This window comes from Oncorhynchus tshawytscha, unplaced genomic scaffold (assembly GCF_018296145.1).
Source record: "Oncorhynchus tshawytscha isolate Ot180627B unplaced genomic scaffold, Otsh_v2.0 Un_contig_6540_pilon_pilon, whole genome shotgun sequence".
In the NCBI taxonomy this organism is placed as follows: Eukaryota; Metazoa; Chordata; class Actinopteri; order Salmoniformes; family Salmonidae; genus Oncorhynchus; species Oncorhynchus tshawytscha.
In genome coordinates this window covers 125001-143102 of record NW_024609659.1, presented here as the reverse complement: position 1 = coordinate 143102, position 18102 = coordinate 125001, and the positions used below count along the sequence as shown (strand labels likewise).

Sequence of the window (18102 nt, the reverse complement as noted above, 5' to 3'; positions counted from 1 at the left end):
CGGTAGCATGAGGCTACATCAGGCTACATGCTACATAAGGCTGAATACAGTGCACGGTAGCATGAGGCTACATCAGGCTACATGCTACATAAGGCTGAATACAGTGCACGGTAGCATGAGGCTACATCAGGCTACATGCTACATAAGGCTGAATACAGTGCACGGTAGCATGAGGCTACATCAGGCTATATGCTACATAAGGCTGAATACAGTGCACGGTAGCATGAGGCTACATCAGGCTACATGCTACATAAGGCTGAATACAGTGCACGGTAGCATGAGGCTACATCAGGCTACATGCTACATAAGGCTGAATACAGTGCACGGTAGCATGAGGCTACATCAGGCTACATGCTACATAAGGCTGAATACAGTGCACGGTAGCATGAGGCTACATCAGGCTACATGCTACATAAGGCTGAATACAGTGCACGGTAGCATGAGGCTACATCAGGCTACATGCTACATAAGGCTGAATACAGTGCACGGTAGCATGAGGCTACATCAGGCTATATGCTACATAAGGCTGAATACAGTGCACGGTAGCATGAGGCTCCATAACAGTTGTAAATGTCCATAAACACAGCTATTAAAGGTACTATGAACATTATCTAACCAAACAATATTAACACTATTAACAGAATAATACAGAGGAGAAATTCTATATATTTAATAGAATAAATATGACTAGTATTTGTTGGTAATATGCCCAGCTCACCAGTCCTCTTGATGATGCGAGGACTGAGGCAATTGCCTCTTCTATCGGTGAGTCAGCCACTGCGCTCGTCTCTCAACTGAGGTGGTTGAGTGCAGGCAGAATTGTCATGCTTTTCTGACACAAGACCAAAGCCCAGCGGTAGCCAGAGCAGTATACCAGACCAAACCAGACCAGTCCAAGTAGGCCAGACCTTGACCTGGCACGAGGTCAAAACTAACAGACTACAGGCCACCAGCTGAGCTGGATGCTTTTTATACCTCACAAACCTTCTGTTACCTCTTTTCTCAACCTTTATCCCCAGGGGCGGCTTGGGACCGAAAATCGGCCTTGGCTTTTCTAACACACGGGCCCATTTTTGTTCCTTAAGACTCCATTATCAGCCAGATAATTATAATTTGACACAAAAAAAACAACAACAAACAAGTCAGACAGGCTCAGTGGCCCAGAAAACGGACCAGGCAGGCCCGTCCACCTAGGGTGACCACATGTCTCGGGTTGTGTGGGACCGCCCAGCATTTTGGCCCTTGGTTCGCAACCAAAAAATCATGTCCCACATTTTATTTTATCAAAGTATTCTAACACCACTAATTTACAAAAAAGGGTCGATTTGATCTATATTTCAGTCAGGCATTCCAACCTGTCTCTTTTGCAGCAGAGAAAGAGGTGAAGTGAGAGGTTTTTCACTTGCCAACATCTGTCCAAAATAAGGCCCCCGTTGTTAGTGCGGAGACATGAGATTCTCATCATTATATACGGATCTCAGTTTGCAGTAAAGTTTCTATTTTGACAAGATATATATCATAAGGATGTGGTACTGGCGATGTTAAACACTTCTCCAATCGTTGAGATCTGATATTCTGCGCAGAGTCAAGGCGATACTTAGGCCAATGTCATATCGTCAACAAATCACGTTGTATAATGATTCGCTTGTTCCCGCGAAATCATGGTCCCGCGAAATCATACATTTGTCCCGCATTTGGGTATTTTAAATGCGGTCGGTCACCCTTATAAGTCCAACCCTACTTCGCCTATCCATTCGCTCCTCTTTCTCTCACTACTATGCTTTGTTAAATAGCAAGAGTCAGACATCTCACGGCTCCTTCCCTCTCAATGGCAAATGAATTAGGATTTGCGTCCCAGATGGCGCCCTACTCCCCATGATCAACGCTCATAGGCTGCCTATCAAAACACCCTGCCCTCCTTCATTGCCAATTAACGACTAGCTCATGAGAGGGGATTCAAACTCTGTTCTAATCGTCTCATAGTCCAACAATATAACTACAATGACGTTTGTTTTTGAGTAGAATGGGGCCTCTTATTACGCACGGGGCTGCCACGGCCCGCTGGCTATTCTTGAGCTTCACCTTACCAGGCAGGTTGACTGCTCTGCTGGCGAGTGGATAGTTACAGCAACATGGGAGAGACGTGGCCAGCGCGCATTGCACCCGGGGCGGTTGAGACCTCGCACGAGCCTCGCCTGCCTTGACTTGCTTTGGTCCACAAACTCCCTGTGTCTCTCTCTCTCTGTGTCTCTCTCTCTCTTTCTCTCGCTCGCTCTCTTTTTCTCTCTCTCTCTCTCTCTCTCTCTCCACCACTAGCATCTGTTGTATGAGACTGAAAACACGCTCTCCCATGAGAACGAACAGACGCGGCTGTTATTATAAGAAAGAGAACAATAAAAAGTAATAATGATTGTGTGCGGGGCCAATGAAAATATCCTGATATGGTTGAACAGAAGGGTTTGCTCAACATAAAACCTCCACGTGTCCCCCAGATTAGAAAATGCGCTAGTTGAGCTGAGTTTCCCGCCCTCAATTAGCTACTGTTGCAGCCAGGCAGCAATCTCGTTATCATTGATTTGATGCGGAATGAATCAGCGCTGACACATCTCCACACTCAGCGAAGGAACAGCGCAGCACGTCGACGCGTCAACTGATGGACAGAGTGAAGCGTTAAAGTTATCCCGCGGGGCCCGGGGATCGTTGTTGTGGTGGGGAAAAAACAACTGAGCCAGCAGTCACGGGAGCTAAATATTTGGATGCTATGCCCTTTTCGAAAGGAGGAGGACGAGAACTCGAGCGTTTTGATGGACTCTCGCTAATTTACTGGTAAGGGAGAACTCGAGAGAGATGACAAGTCCAGAGTTTGTGTTGTGACACCATCATGTGTCTCTTTTGGGTTGAAGTACCCCTTTAGGACGCCGCGCCCTATATATGGCTACTATGGTTGATGAAGTTAAAAACATTAGCTTGTCTGTCACTTAAGCTACTAGTCTACTGTTGTTATGCCGAAAGGAGGACGAGGACGAGAGTTTGAGCGTTTTGATGGACTCTCGCTTATCTATTGGTAAGAGAGGACTGGAGAGAGATGACCGCAGAGTTTGTGTTCATCATGTGTCACTTTGTGAAGAAGTTCAAAAACATAAGCTTGTCTGTCACCTACTAGGCTCCTTACTTTTGCTATGTCATCATGCGCTTTGGGCATGGTCTGGCTCTAGCCTTGTTCTCTGGTTGGTTTGGATTGGGACTATTCGTGACCGATATCACGCATGTGTTGATACTTTGAGAAACTGTTATGGGATTATTAAACATACCAGTTTCAATGTTTTCACGGGAGTGTTGTTGCTCAGTGTGCTTCCCACTCTTGTTTTGAGCCACAGACATTTGGAGAGTTGCGTGCGTCAGCGGGTTTGTTTGTCCGGCACTGATTTATAACGGTGCAGACATCAGGTGCTACACATGAAAGATATACATTATAGAAAGTTGTTACAGTTTGCTTAAAATAGAATTTCATTGTTTATTATGAATGCCGCTTCTATTTATTTCCTATTTAATTTTCGAGGACTCGGTAAACCTAATCTCCTATATCCAGATTTATCAACGGAAGCCCATGAGGATACTAACCATTGGGATGAGAGTCATACTATTGCTGAACAAATCCGACCCATATTCAGGCTACAATAGATAGTTATATAACGTGTCTCTGGCACTGCTGTGTGAACCACTGCTACCCATCACGCATCTCCATGGCGCAGCGCGGGTAAGGCTTTCTCTTGGTATACATACGTGTCTTGGTAATGTAGCCTAAACTGTGACTCCAGATCAACTAGATGACATGTTTTTGTATTTGTGCAACATGAGATCTTTAGAGCAGCCCTTCCAATGTACAGTTAGTAACCTCGAGGCGGACGTGATGGCGCGTGGATGTGTTTGTGCACCGTGTGTGTTTGGAGAGATGGTGAGAGAGAGGGATGGAGAGAGAAAAATAGAGGTGGAGTAGAAAGAGAGATAGGGAATGGGAGAAATTGAAGAGTTGTAGAGAGAGAGAGGGGGTGTAGAGGTAGAGAGCAGGGTGCGGTGTGTTGCCTGCCCTGCCAGGGGAGGAGTCACTCCCTCTGCCTGGTGACTTGCAGCTAAATTTAGGAGCTGACAGGACAGGGTTGACAATAGGACAGGGTTGACAGTAGGACAGGGTAAGCAAGGACCACTTAATAAGCACAGGACCAGCCGTGGGAGGTACTATAGCAGCGTAACACACACACACACACACACACACACACACACACACACACACACACACACACACACACACACACACACACACACACACACACACACACACACACACGCACACCCAATGACTCTGCTGCTGTCCCCTGAATGACTCTGTCTGTTTTATCTGCCTCTCTCTCTCTGTCTGTCTATATGTCTGCCTCTCAATCTCTCTTTGTTGACTGTTCTCTCCCTCCCTCCCTCCCTCTCTCTAACTGTGTTTCCCTATTTCTCTCTTTCAATCCCTCTCTCCCTCTCACACACACAAACACACCCTCCCTCAGGAGCGTCCACTCACTCCCTCCCTGTGCGGCCAAAGCACCACTCGTACTCCATCAGCCATGTCCTCCGTCACCTTACCTGAACTCTGGGATTACTTTATAATGTACATGACTGGAGTGAAAGAGTTTAATCCACATACCCGGGAACTTGACCTGAGAATGTTCCCCGTGAGGATGACCAGTACCTGTCAGAACAGTAGAAGGTAGGTGTTATGTTGTAATGACCAGTACCTGTCAGAACAGAACCAGGTAGGTGTTATGTTGTAATGACCAGTACCTGTCAGAACAGTAGAAGGTAGGTGTTATGTTGTAATGACCAGTACCTGTCAGAACAGTAGAAGGTAGGTGTTATGTTGTAATGACCAGTACCTGTCAGAACAGTAGAAGGTAGGTGTTATGTTGTAATGACCAGTACCTGTCAGAACAGTAGAAGGTAGGTGTTATGTTGTAATGACCAGTACCTGTCAGAACAGTAGAAGGTAGGTGTTATGTTGTAATGACCAGTACCTGTCAGAACAGAACCAGGTAGGTGTTATGTTGTAATGACCAGTACCTGTCAGAACAGAACCAGGTAGGTGTTATGTTGTAATGACCAGTACCTGTCAGAACAGAACCAGGTAGGTGTTATGTTGTAATGACCAGTACCTGTCAGAACAGTAGAAGGTAGGTGTTATGTTGTAATGACCAGTACCTGTCAGAACAGTAGAAGGTAGGTGTTATGTTGTAATGACCAGTACCTGTCAGAACAGTAGAAGGTAGGTGTTATGTTGTAATGACCAGTACCTGTCAGAACAGTAGAAGGTAGGTGTTATGTTGTAATGACCAGTACCTGTCAGAACAGAACCAGGTAGGTGTTATGTTGTAATGACCAGTACCTGTCAGAACAGTAGAAGGTAGGTGTTATGTTGTAATGACCAGTACCTGTCAGAACAGTAGAAGGTAGGTGTTATGTTGTAATGACCAGTACCTGTCAGAACAGAACCAGGTAGGTGTTATGTTGTAATGACCAGTACCTGTCAGAACAGAACCAGGTAGGTGTTATGTTGTGTTAAATGACCAGTACCTGTCAGAACAGAACCAGGTAGGTGTTATGTTGTAATGACCAGTACCTGTCAGAACAGAACCAGGTAGGTGTTATGTTGTAATGACCAGTACCTGTCAGAACAGTAGAAGGTAGGTGTTATGTTGTAATGACCAGTACCTGTCAGAACAGAACCAGGTAGGTGTTATGTTGTAATGACCAGTACCTGTCAGAACAGAACCAGGTAGGTGTTATGTTGTAATGACCAGTACCTGTCAGAACAGTAGAAGGTAGGTGTTATGTTGTAATGACCAGTACCTGTCAGAACAGAACCAGAGGTGTTATGTTGTAATGACCAGGTAGGTGTGTTATGTTGTAATGACCAGTACCTGTCAGAACAGAACCAGGTAGGTGTTATGTTGTAATGACCAGTACCTGTCAGAACAGTAGAAGGTAGGTGTTATGTTGTAATGACCAGTACCTGTCAGAACAGAACCAGGTAGGTGTTATGTTGTAATGACCAGTACCTGTCAGAACAGAACCAGGTAGGTGTTATGTTGTAATGACCAGTACCTGTCAGAACAGAACCAGGTAGGTGTTATGTTGTAATGACCAGTACCTGTCAGAACAGAACCAGGTAGGTGTTATGTTGTAATGACCAGTACCTGTCAGAACAGAACCAGGTAGGTGTTATGTTGTAATGACCAGTACCTGTCAGAACAGAACCAGGTAGGTGTTATGTTGTAATGACCAGTACCTGTCAGAACAGAACCAGGTAGGTGTTATGTTGTAATGACCAGTACCTGTCAGAACAGAACCAGGTAGGTGTTATGTTGTAATGACCAGTACCTGTCAGAACAGTAGAAGGTAGGTGTTATGTTGTAATGACCAGTACCTGTCAGAACAGAACCAGGTAGGTGTTATGTTGTAATGACCAGTACCTGTCAGAACAGAACCAGGTAGGTGTTATGTTGTAATGACCAGTACCTGTCAGAACAGAACCAGGTAGGTGTTATGTTGTAATGACCAGTACCTGTCAGAACAGAACCAGGTAGGTGTTATGTTGTAATGACCAGTACCTGTCAGAACAGTAGAAGGTAGGTGTTATGTTGTAATGACCAGTACCTGTCAGAACAGTAGAAGGTAGGTGTTATGTTGTAATGACCAGTACCTGTCAGAACAGAACCAGGTAGGTGTTATGTTGTAATGACCAGTACCTGTCAGAACAGAACCAGGTAGGTGTTATGTTGTAATGACCAGTACCTGTCAGAACAGTAGAAGGTAGGTGTTATGTTGTAATGACCAGTACCTGTCAGAACAGTAGAAGGTAGGTGTTATGTTGTAATGACCAGTACCTGTCAGAACAGTAGAAGGTAGGTGTTATGTTGTAATGACCAGTACCTGTCAGAACAGAACCAGGTAGGTGTTATGTTGTAATGACCAGTACCTGTCAGAACAGAACCAGGTAGGTGTTATGTTGTAATGACCAGTACCTGTCAGAACAGTAGAAGGTAGGTGTTATGTTGTAATGACCAGTACCTGTCAGAACAGTAGAAGGTAGGTGTTATGTTGTAATGACCAGTACCTGTCAGAACAGTAGAAGGTAGGTGTTATGTTGTAATGACCAGTACCTGTCAGAACAGAACCAGGTAGGTGTTATGTTGTAATGACCAGTACCTGTCAGAACAGAACCAGGTAGGTGTTATGTTGTAATGACCAGTACCTGTCAGAACAGTAGAAGGTAGGTGTTATGTTGTAATGACCAGTACCTGTCAGAACAGAACCAGGTAGGTGTTATGTTGTAATGACCAGTACCTGTCAGAACAGAACCAGGTAGGTGTTATGTTGTAATGACCAGTACCTGTCAGAACAGAACCAGGTAGGTGTTATGTTGTAGCAGGTAGGTGTTGTGTTGTAACAGGATATAACAGGTAGGTAGGGAGGAAGTGACGCAGGTAGACTGACCGAGAACGTTCAGGTGTTTATGGGAAAGACAGGTGCATGATAGGAGTGTGTGTGTGTGTCTGTGTGTGTGTGTGTGTGTGTGTGTGTCTGTGTCTGTGTGTGTGTGAGTGTCTGTGTCTGTGTGTCTGTGTGTGTCTGTGTCTGTGTGTGTGTGTGTGTGTGTCTGTGTCTGTCTGTGCGTGTGTGTGTGTGTGTGTGTCTGTGTCTGTGTGTGTGTGTGTGTGTGTCTGTGTCTGTGTCTGTGTCTGTGTCTGTCTGTGTGTGTGTGTGTGTGGAGTCAATGTTTGTCTTGACTGCTTTATAAGACCTTCCACACTGCTGTTACCAAGGTGACGATGCATGGTAACTCTAAACCGGCGGTTCTCAATCAGCGGGTCTGGGCCTGCGGTCGGGACACACACAGCCCGTCCCTACCAGGTCACAGCATAGGACTGGACTGTACAGAGGTCAGACGTATTGCTTTGTTGACCTAGACTGGAGGGTCACAGGAAAGTAGGGAACATGGCTCAAAAACGTGTGGCAATCATTGTTCTTTAATGTGAGGGAGTCATTGCTCTTTAATGTGTGGGAGTCATTGTTTTTTAATGTGTGGGAGTCATTGTTTTTTAATGTGTGGGAGTCATTGTTCTTTAATGTGTGGGAGTCAGTGTTCTTTAATGTGTGGGAGTCAGTGTTCTTTAATGTGAGGGAGTCATTGTTCTTTAATGTGAGGGAGTCATTGTTCTTTAATGTGTGGGAGTCATTGTTCTTTAATGTGTGGGAGTCAGTGTTCTTTAATGTGAGGGAGTCATTGTTCTTTAATGTGTGGGAGTCAGTGTTCTTTAATGTGAGGGAGTCATTGTTCTTTAATGTGTGGGAGTCATTGTTCTTTAATGTGAGTCATTGTTCTTTAATGTGAGTCATTGGTCTTTAATGTGTGGGAGTCATTGTTCTTTAATGTGTGGGAGTCATTGTTCTTTAATGTGAGTCATTGTTCTTTAATGTGTGGTAGTGTTCTTTAATGTGAGTCATTGTTCTGTAATGTGTGGGAGTCATTGTTCTTTAATGTGAGTCATTGTTCTTTAATGTGAGTCATTGTTATTTAATGTGTGGGAGTCATTGTTCTTTAATGTGTGGGAGTCATTGTTCTTTAATGTGTGGTAGTGTTCTTTAATGTGAGTCATTGTTCTTTAATGTGAGTCATTGTTCTGTAATGTGTGGGAGTCATTGTTCTTTAATGTGTGGGAGTCATTGTTCTTTAATGTGAGTCATTGTTCTTTAATGTGTGGGAGTCATTGTTCTTTAATGTGAGTCATTGTTCTTTAATGTGTGGGAGTCATTGTTCTTTAATGTGTGGGAGTCATTGTTCTTTAATGTGTGGGAGTCATTGTTCTTTAATGTGAGGGAGTCATTGCTCTTTAATGTGTGGGAGTCATTGTTCTTTAATGTGTGGGAGTCATTGTTCTTTAATGTGTGGGAGTCATTGTTCTTTAATGTGAGTCATTGTTCTTTAATGTGAGGGAGTCATTGTTCTTTAATGTGAGTCATTGTTCTTTAATGTGAGGGAGTCATTGTTCTTTAATGGGAGTCATTGTTCTTTAATGTGAGTCATTGTTCTTTAATGTGAGGGAGTCATTGTTCTTTAATGGGAGTCATTGTTCTTTAATGTGAGTCATTGTTCTTTAATGTGAGGCATTGTTCTTTAATGTGTGGTAGTGTTCTTTAATGTGAGTCATTGTTCTTTAATGTGAGTCATTGTTCTTTAATGTGAGGCAATGTTCTTTAATGTGAGTCATTGTTCTTTAATGGGAGTCATTGTTCTTTAATGTGAGTCATTGTTCTTTAATGTGAGTCATTGTTCTTTAATGTGTGGGAGTCATTGTTCTTTAATGTGAGTCATTGTTCTTTAATGTGTGGGAGTCATTGTTCTTTAATGTGTGGGAGTCATTGTTCTTTAATGTGTGGGAGTCATTGTTCTTTAATGTGAGGGAGTCATTGCTCTTTAATGTGTGGGAGTCATTGTTCTTTAATGTGTGGGAGTCATTGTTCTTTAATGTGTGGGAGTCATTGTTCTTTAATGTGAGTCATTGTTCTTTAATGTGAGGGAGTCATTGTTCTTTCATGTGAGTCATTGTTCTTTAATGTGAGGGAGTCATTGTTCTTTAATGGGAGTCATTGTTCTTTCATGTGAGTCATTGTTCTTTAATGTGAGGGAGTCATTGTTCTTTAATGGGAGTCATTGTTCTTTAATGTGAGTCATTGTTCTTTAATGTGTGGTAGTGTTCTTTAATGTGAGTCATTGTTCTGTAATGTGAGTCATTGTTCTTTAATGGGAGTCATTGTTCTTTAATGTGTGGTAGTGTTCTTTAATGTGAGTCATTGTTCTTTAATGTGAGTCATTGTTCTTTAATGTGAGGCAATGTTCTTTATGTGTGGTAGTGTTCTTTAATGTGAGTCATTGTTCTTTAATGTGAGGCAATGTTCTTTATGTGTGGTAGTGTTCTTTAATGGGAGTCATTGTTCTTTAATGTGAGTCATTGTTCTTTAATGTGAGGGAGTCATTGTTCTTTAATGGGAGTCATTGTTCTTTAATGTGAGTCATTGTTCTTTAATGTGTGGTAGTGTTCTTTAATGTGAGTCATTGTTCTTTAATGTGAGGGAGTCATTGTTCTTTAATGTGAGTCATTGTTCTTTAATGTGAGGCAATGTTCTTTATGTGTGGTAGTGTTCTTTAATGTGAGTCATTGTTCTTTAATGTGAGGCAATGTTCTTTATGTGTGGTAGTGTTCTTTAATGGGAGTCATTGTTCTTTAATGTGAGGCAATGTTCTTTAATGTGAGGCAATGTTCTTTATGTGTGGTATGTAATTGCTGTCATGTGCTGCCTGTCTGGCTGATAATGTACGGTTGGTGATAACGATAATCGGGTCATGTAGAAGTCCAATCCACATACAGCAAGCAGAAACCTAATGCTTCCGTACAGTGCTGCCTGCTTGCCCTTGTGTGTGTGCAGATTTCTAAGAGATAGTTATATTTGAGGAGATGGAGGCAGCATATAGCCTGTATATAGACTGTCTGTTACGTTCGTTTAAAGATGGATTAGACCAAGGTGCAGCGTGGTACATTTTCCTTTTATTAAATGACACCGAAAAACCCCCAACAAAATACAAAACCGAACATAAAGTTCTGCAGGGCTGAACAGCAACTACGCAAAAACAAGATCCCACAAACTAAGGTGGAAAAAAGGGCTGCCTAAGTATGATCCCCAATCAGAGACAACGATAGACAGCTGCCTCTGATTGGGCACCATACCCGGCCAACGAAGAAATAGAAAAACTAGAATGCCCACCCAAATCACACCCCGACCTAACCAAATAGAGAAATAAAAAGGCTCTCTAAGGTCAGGGCGTGACACTGTCATGTATACTCATTCTGTTCTGGTTGGATGCTGTCATGTATACTCAGATAGTCTGTTCTGATTGGATACTGTCATGCACGCTCAGGTAGTCTGTTCTGACTGGAGACAACACAGATCCTGACTGACTTGGTGTGTGTGTATTTCTTTAGTCTGCATAGATACATAGACCCTGACTGACTAACTGACTGACTCATGACCTCATGCACCCAACCCCCTCAGATGAATCAACACATTCTGGTTATGTCACATTGTTTTACTGTGGGCTACTTGACCTGTTGGTTACATTGTTTTACTGTGGGCTACTTGACCTGTTGGTCACATTGTTTTACTGTGGGCTACTTGACCTGTTGGTTACATTGTTTTACTGTGGGCTACTTGACCTGTTAGTCACATTGTTTTACTGTGGGCTACTTGACCTGTTGGTTACATTGTTTTACTGTGGACTACTTGTCCTGTGGGTTACGTTGTTTTACTGTGGGCTACTTGACCTGTTGGTTACATTGTTTTACTGTGGGCTATTTGTCCTGTTGTATTGTCAGATCTAGAACCAGGCTATATTGATTCTATTTGTCCTGTTGTATTGTCAGATCTAGAACCAGGCTATATTGATTCTATTTGTCCTGTTGTATTGTCAGATCTAGAACCAGGCTATATTGATTCTATTTGTCCTGTTGTATTGTCAGATCTAGAACCAGGCTATATTGATTATATTTGTTGTGTTGTATTGTCAGATCTGAAACCAGGCTATACTGATTCTATTTGTTGTGTTGTATTGTCAGATCTGAAACCAGGCTATATTGATTCTATTTGTTGTGTTGTATTGTCAGATCTGAAACCAGGCTATATTGATTCTATTTGTTGTGTGAGAGTGATGTTGTTACTGTGAGAGGTTGGTCTGGTGGAATATCTATTTGTGCTGTCTAACCAACTCCTACTGTATGGTCATTGTCACAAGACAGTACAAACACATCTGGAACCTGGGGTGCAGCCTATTCATTCAGACCAACACTGTAGCACACAGTTACAAAACGTTTTACAACAGAAACAAGAGTTTCTATTGGACAGATTTAGGTTCTTCCTATGTTCTGGCCTTCCTAGGTTCTGGCCTTCCTATGTTCTGGCCTTCCTAGGTTCTGGCCTTCCTAGGTTCTGGCCTTCCTAGGTTCTGGCCTTCCTAGGTTCTGGCCTTCCTAGGGAGTTTTTCCTAGCCACCGTGCTTCTACACCTGCATTGCTTCCTGTTTGGGATTTTAGGCTGGGTTTCTGTACAGCACTTTGAGACATCAGCTCATGTGAGAAGGGCTTTATAAATACATTTGATTTGATTTTGATTTGATTTGAGGTAGGGCCCTCCCTGTTTCGTTCTGTTGTCTAGTCTTCTGTTGGCTTCTGTTTGGTTGGTTTGGTTCCTAGTGAATACACCCCAGGGCTATGTTTCGTGGTTGGTTTGGTTCCTAGTGAATACACCCCAGGGCTATGTTTCATGGTTGGTTTGGTTGCTAGTGAATACACCCCAGGGCTATGTTTCGTGGTTGGTTTGGTTCCTAGTGAATACACCCCAGGGCTATGTTTCGTGGTTGGTTTGGTTCCTAGTGAATACACCCCAGGGCTATGTTTCACGGTTGGTTTGGTTCCTAGTGAATACACCCCAGGGCTATGTTTCATGGTTGGTTTGGTTCCTAGTGAATACACCCCAGGGCTATGTTTCATGGTTGGCTTGGTTATGTTTCGTCTTTGCCCTATTTGTCCTGTTGGTATACTGTTGTTACTGTGAGATGATGACTTGTAATTTATGTTCTGTTCATATTCGGCCTATCCTGGTCCCAGATCTGTTCTTACTGTTTGATGCATTGGGCCTGTAATGAGAATGTCCTGTGGTTCTAATCCTCAGACAGACTCTATTGTCATAGGGCAGAACTGTATGAGTTTACCCTTGAAGTTCATTCATTATCATCCCATTCATACTGTAATAAGTCATGTTATTAATGGGGTCTATCAAGCTTAGTTTGTTTACAGAAATGCAGATTCACCCTGGCTGGGTTCTGTGTGAGTGGTATCCCCTGGTTCCTCTACTGTGACCTTGCTTGAAGAACAGCATTTTCTAGAGACATTTGTGGCGTCAGAAGAACTTAATGTGAATTTACATGTAAACTTTTGTGACGCTTGTTGTCATATAGGAGTGGGGTCAGTCTGCATAAAATCCACACATTCACTTGACACTTTCTGAAACACCGTAAACATCTTACTGTAGGACTAGCTAGGGCCACACTATAAACACCTTACTGTAGGACTAGCTAGGGCCACACTATAACCACCTTACTGTAGGACTAGCTAGGGCCACACTATAAACACCTTACTGTAGGACTAGCTAGGGCCACACTATAAACACCTTACTGTAGGACTAGCTAGGGCCACACTATAAACACCTTACTGTAGGACTAGCTAGGGCCACACTATAAACACCTTACTGTAGGACTAGCTAGGGCCACACTATAAACACCTTACTGTAGGACTAGCTAGGGCCACACTATAAACACCTTACTGTAGGACTAGCTAGGGCCACACTATAAACACCTTACTGTAGGACTAGCTAGGGCCACACTATAAACACCTTACTGTAGGACTAGCTAGGGCCACCTTACTGTACTATAAACACCTTACTGTAGGACTAGCTAGGGCCACACTATAACCACCTTACTGTAGGACTAGCTAGGGCCACTATAAACACCTTACTGTAGGACTAGCTAGGGCCACACTATAAACACCTTACTGTAGGACTAGCTAGGGCCACACTATAAACACCTTACTGTAGGACTAGCTAGGGCCACACTATAAACACCTTACTGTAGGACTAGCTAGGGCCACACTATAAACACCTTACTGTAGGACTAGCTAGGGCCACACTATAACCACCTTACTGTAGGACTAGCTAGGGCCACACTATAACACCTTACTGTAGGACTAGCTAGGGCCACACTATAACCACCTTACTGTAGGACTAGCTAGGGCCACACTATAAACACCTTACTGTAGGACTAGCTAGGGCCACACTATACTTACTGTAGGACTAGCTAGGGCCACACTATAAACACCTTACTGTAGGACTAGCTAGGGCCACACTATAAACACCTTACTGTAGGACTAGCTAGGGCCACACTATAAACACCTTACTGTAGGACTAGCTAGGGCCACACTATAACCACCTATAAACTTACTGTAGGACTAGCTAGGGCCACACTATAACCACCTTACTGTAGGACTAGCTAGGGCCACACTATACTTACTGTAGGACTAGCTAGGGCCACACTATAAACACCTTACTGTAGGACTAGCTAGGGCCACACTATAAACACCTTACTGTAGGACACCTTACTGTAGGACTAGCTAGGGCCACACTATAAACACCTTACTGTAGGACTAGCTAGGGCCACACTATAAACACCTTACTGTAGGACTAGCTAGGGCCACACTATACTTACTGTAGGACTAGCTAGGGCCACACTATAAACACCTTACTGTAGGACTAGCTAGGGCCACACTATAAACACCTTACTGTAGGACTAGCTAGGGCCACCCTATAAACACCTTACTGTAGGACTAGCTAGGGCCACACTATAACCACCTTACTGTAGGACTAGCTAGGGCCACACTATAAACACCTTACTGTAGGACTAGCTAGGGCCACACTATAAATGCCTTACTGTAGGACTAGCTAGGGCCACACTATAAACACCTTACTGTAGGACTAGCTAGGGCCACACTATAACCACCTTACTGTAGGACTAGCTAGGGCCACACTATAACCACCTTACTGTAGGACTAGCTAGGGCCACACTATAAACACCTTACTGTAGGACTAGCTAGGGCCACACTATAAACACCTTACTGTAGGACTAGCTAGGGCCACACTATAAACACCTTACTGTAGGACTAGCTAGGGCCACACTATAAACACCTTACTGTAGGACTAGCTGGGCCACACTATACTAGTAGGACTAGCTAGGGCCACACCTTACTGTAGGACTAGCTTAGCTAGCTAGGGCCACACTATAAACACCTTACTGTAGGACTAGCTAGGGCCACACTATACTTACTGTAGGACTAGCTAGGGCCACACTATAAACACCTTACTGTAGGACTAGCTACCACACTAGCTAGTAGGACTACTACTATAAACACCTTACTGTAGGACTAGCTAGGGCCACACTATAAACACCTTACTGTAGGACTAGCTAGGGCCACACTATAAACACCTTACTGTAGGACTAGCTAGGGCCACACTATAAACACCTTACTGTAGGACTAGCTAGGGCCACACTATAACCACCTTACTGTAGGACTAGCTAGGGCCACACTATAACCACCTTACTGTAGGACTAGCTAGGGCCACACTATAAACACCTTACTGTAGGACTAGCTAGGGCCACACTATACTTACTGTAGGACTAGCTAGGGCCACACTATAAACACCTTACTGTAGGACTAGCTAGGGCCACACTATAAACACCTTACTGTAGGACTAGCTAGGGCCACACTATAACCACCTTACTGTAGGACTAGCTAGGGCCACCTATAAACACCTTACTGTAGGACTAGCTAGGGACACACTATAAACACCTTACTGTAGGAAGCTAGGGCCACACTATACTTACTGTAGGACTCGCTAGGGCCACCCTATAAACACCTTACTGTAGGACTAGCTAGGGCCACACTATAAACACCTTACTGTAGGACTAGCTAGGGCCACCTTAAACACCTGTACTGTAGGACTAGCTAGGGCCACACTATAACCACCTTACTGTAGGACTAGCTAGGGCCACACTATAAACACCTTACTGTAGGACTAGCTAGGGCCACCCTATAAACACCTTACTGGATGCATATTACTGTAGGACTAGCTAGGGCCACACTATAACCACCTTACTGTAGGACTAGCTAGGGCCACACTATAAACACCTTACTGTAGGACTAGCTAGGGCCACACTATAAACACCTTACTGTAGGACTAGCTAGGGCCACACTATACTTATAACTAGCTAGGGCCACACTTAAACACCTTACTGTAGGACTAGTTAGGGCCACACTATAAACACCTTACTGTAGGACTAGCTAGGGCCACACTATAACTGTAGGACTCGCTACCACCCTATAAACACCTTACTGTAGGACTAGCTAGGGCCACACTATAAACACCTTACTGTAGGACTAGCTAGGGCCACCCTATAAACACCTTACTGTAGGACTAGCTAGGGCCACACTATAACTTACTGTAGGACTAGCTTATAAACACCTTACTGTAGGACTAGCTAGGGCCACCCTATAAACACCTTACTGTAGGACTAGCTAGGGCCACACTATAACACCTTACTGTAGGACTAGCTAGGGCCACACTATAAACACCTTTACTGTAGGACTAGCTAGGGCCACACTATAAACACCTTACTGTAGGACTAGCTAGGGCCATCACTAGGTCTTACTGTAGGACTAGCTAGGGCCACACTATAAACACCTTACTGTAGGACTAGTTAGGGCCACACTATAAACACCTTACTGTAGGACTAGCTAGGGCCACACTATAACCACCTTACTGTAGGACTAGCTAGGGCCACCCTATAAACACCTTACTGTAGGACTAGCTAGGGCCACACTATAAACACCTTACTGTAGGACTAGCTAGGGCCACACTATACTTACTGTAGGACTCGCTAGGGCCACCCTATAAACACCTTACTGTAGGACTAGCTAGGGCCACACTATAAACACCTTACTGTAGGACTAGCTAGGGCCACACTATAAACACAGTATAATATACTGAAGACCTACATTGTAAAAATGCCATCAATCAGAGTCCAGGCGTCACATTTTTCACTCAGTTTTTATTGATTTGTTTATGTTATTTATTGACTCATCCTGTGTCAGAGTATAAACCATTAACAATCTATGTGGATTAGTTAATTAGTTAGTTTGTGTATGTGTTCTCTGTATGTGTGTGCGTGTGTGTGTGTGTGTGTGTGCCTGATCATGACTCTGTGGGCCCTTGGCTCTCGTCCCTGATCCATCTTCTCTTACAGAACAGCACAGATTTAGGGGTAATAGTTAAGTCCTAAAATCTCCCTAAAATATATCCACCCAGAGTCAGGGTCAACAGCATGAAACACTATGGATGTTTGGCATCATAACCTTGTTGTTTCATCTGCTAGGTATGATTCTGATTGAGCACCCTCTTGGAGATTGTCTCTGATATCTGAGAGAAAGAGAAAGAGAAGGAGAAAGAGAGAGAGAGAGAGAGAGAGAGAGAGAGAGAGAGTTTGTGGACTGACAGTAGCAGTTTTTGGTTGAGTTCTGAGCCTCAGCAATATGGCAGAGGCCATGTTAAGCTTCTCTTTATTGGTAGAGAAGGTATTAACATGATGCTAGCTACTCATCATAATGGTGTTAAGCCCTCATCCTGGGCCTCTCTAGAAAACTGCATATTACCATTACCATTATAGTATCATCACCCTGGGTCTTACTGAATCAATATATTATAGTTATCATCACCCCGGGTCTTACTGTATCAATATATTATAGCTATCATCACCCCAGGTCTTAAAGTATTATAGTATCATCACCCTGGGTCTTACTGAATCAATATATTATAGTTATCATCACCCCAGGTCTTACTGAATCAATATATTATAGTTATCATCACCCCGGGTCTTACTGTATCAATATATTATAGTTATCATCACCCCAGGTCTTACTGTATCAATATATTATAGTTATCATCACTCCAGGTCTTACTGTATCAATATATTATAGTTATCATCACTCCAGGTCTTACTGTATCAATATATTTTAGTTATCATCACCCCAGGTCTTACTGGATCAGTATATTATAGTATCATCACCCCAGGTCTTACTGTATCAACATATTATAGTTATCATCACCCCTGGTCTTACTGTATCAATATATTATAGTTATCATCACCCCAGGTCTTACTGTATCAATATATTATAGTTATCATCACCCTAAGTCTTACTGGATCAATATATTATAGTATCATCACCCTAAGTCTTACTGGATCAATATATTATAGTATCATCACCCCAGGTCTTACTGGATCAGTATATTGTATTTAATAAATACACATAATGAGATTCCATTTCACTCCTGCTCCACCTCATCATC

At 43.3% G+C, this 18102-nt stretch overlaps 1 protein-coding gene across 3 annotated transcripts in view; it reads left to right on the top strand.

The window, feature by feature from the left end:
- LOC112242149 (synaptojanin-2-binding protein) overlaps positions 1–18102 on the top strand; it is a 122621-nt gene that overhangs the window by 9184 nt on the left and 95335 nt on the right. Inside the window, exon 1 of one of the 3 annotated variants that reach the window (XM_042316671.1) lies at positions 2403–2826. The exons of the other annotated variants lie outside the window; for them this stretch is intronic. Coding sequence (XP_042172605.1) covers positions 2762–2826 — 65 coding nt within the window. The 5' untranslated portion in view covers positions 2403–2761. Of the gene's footprint in view, positions 1–2402; positions 2827–18102 lie in introns of those variants that run through there. 3 annotated transcript variants of the gene reach the window in all.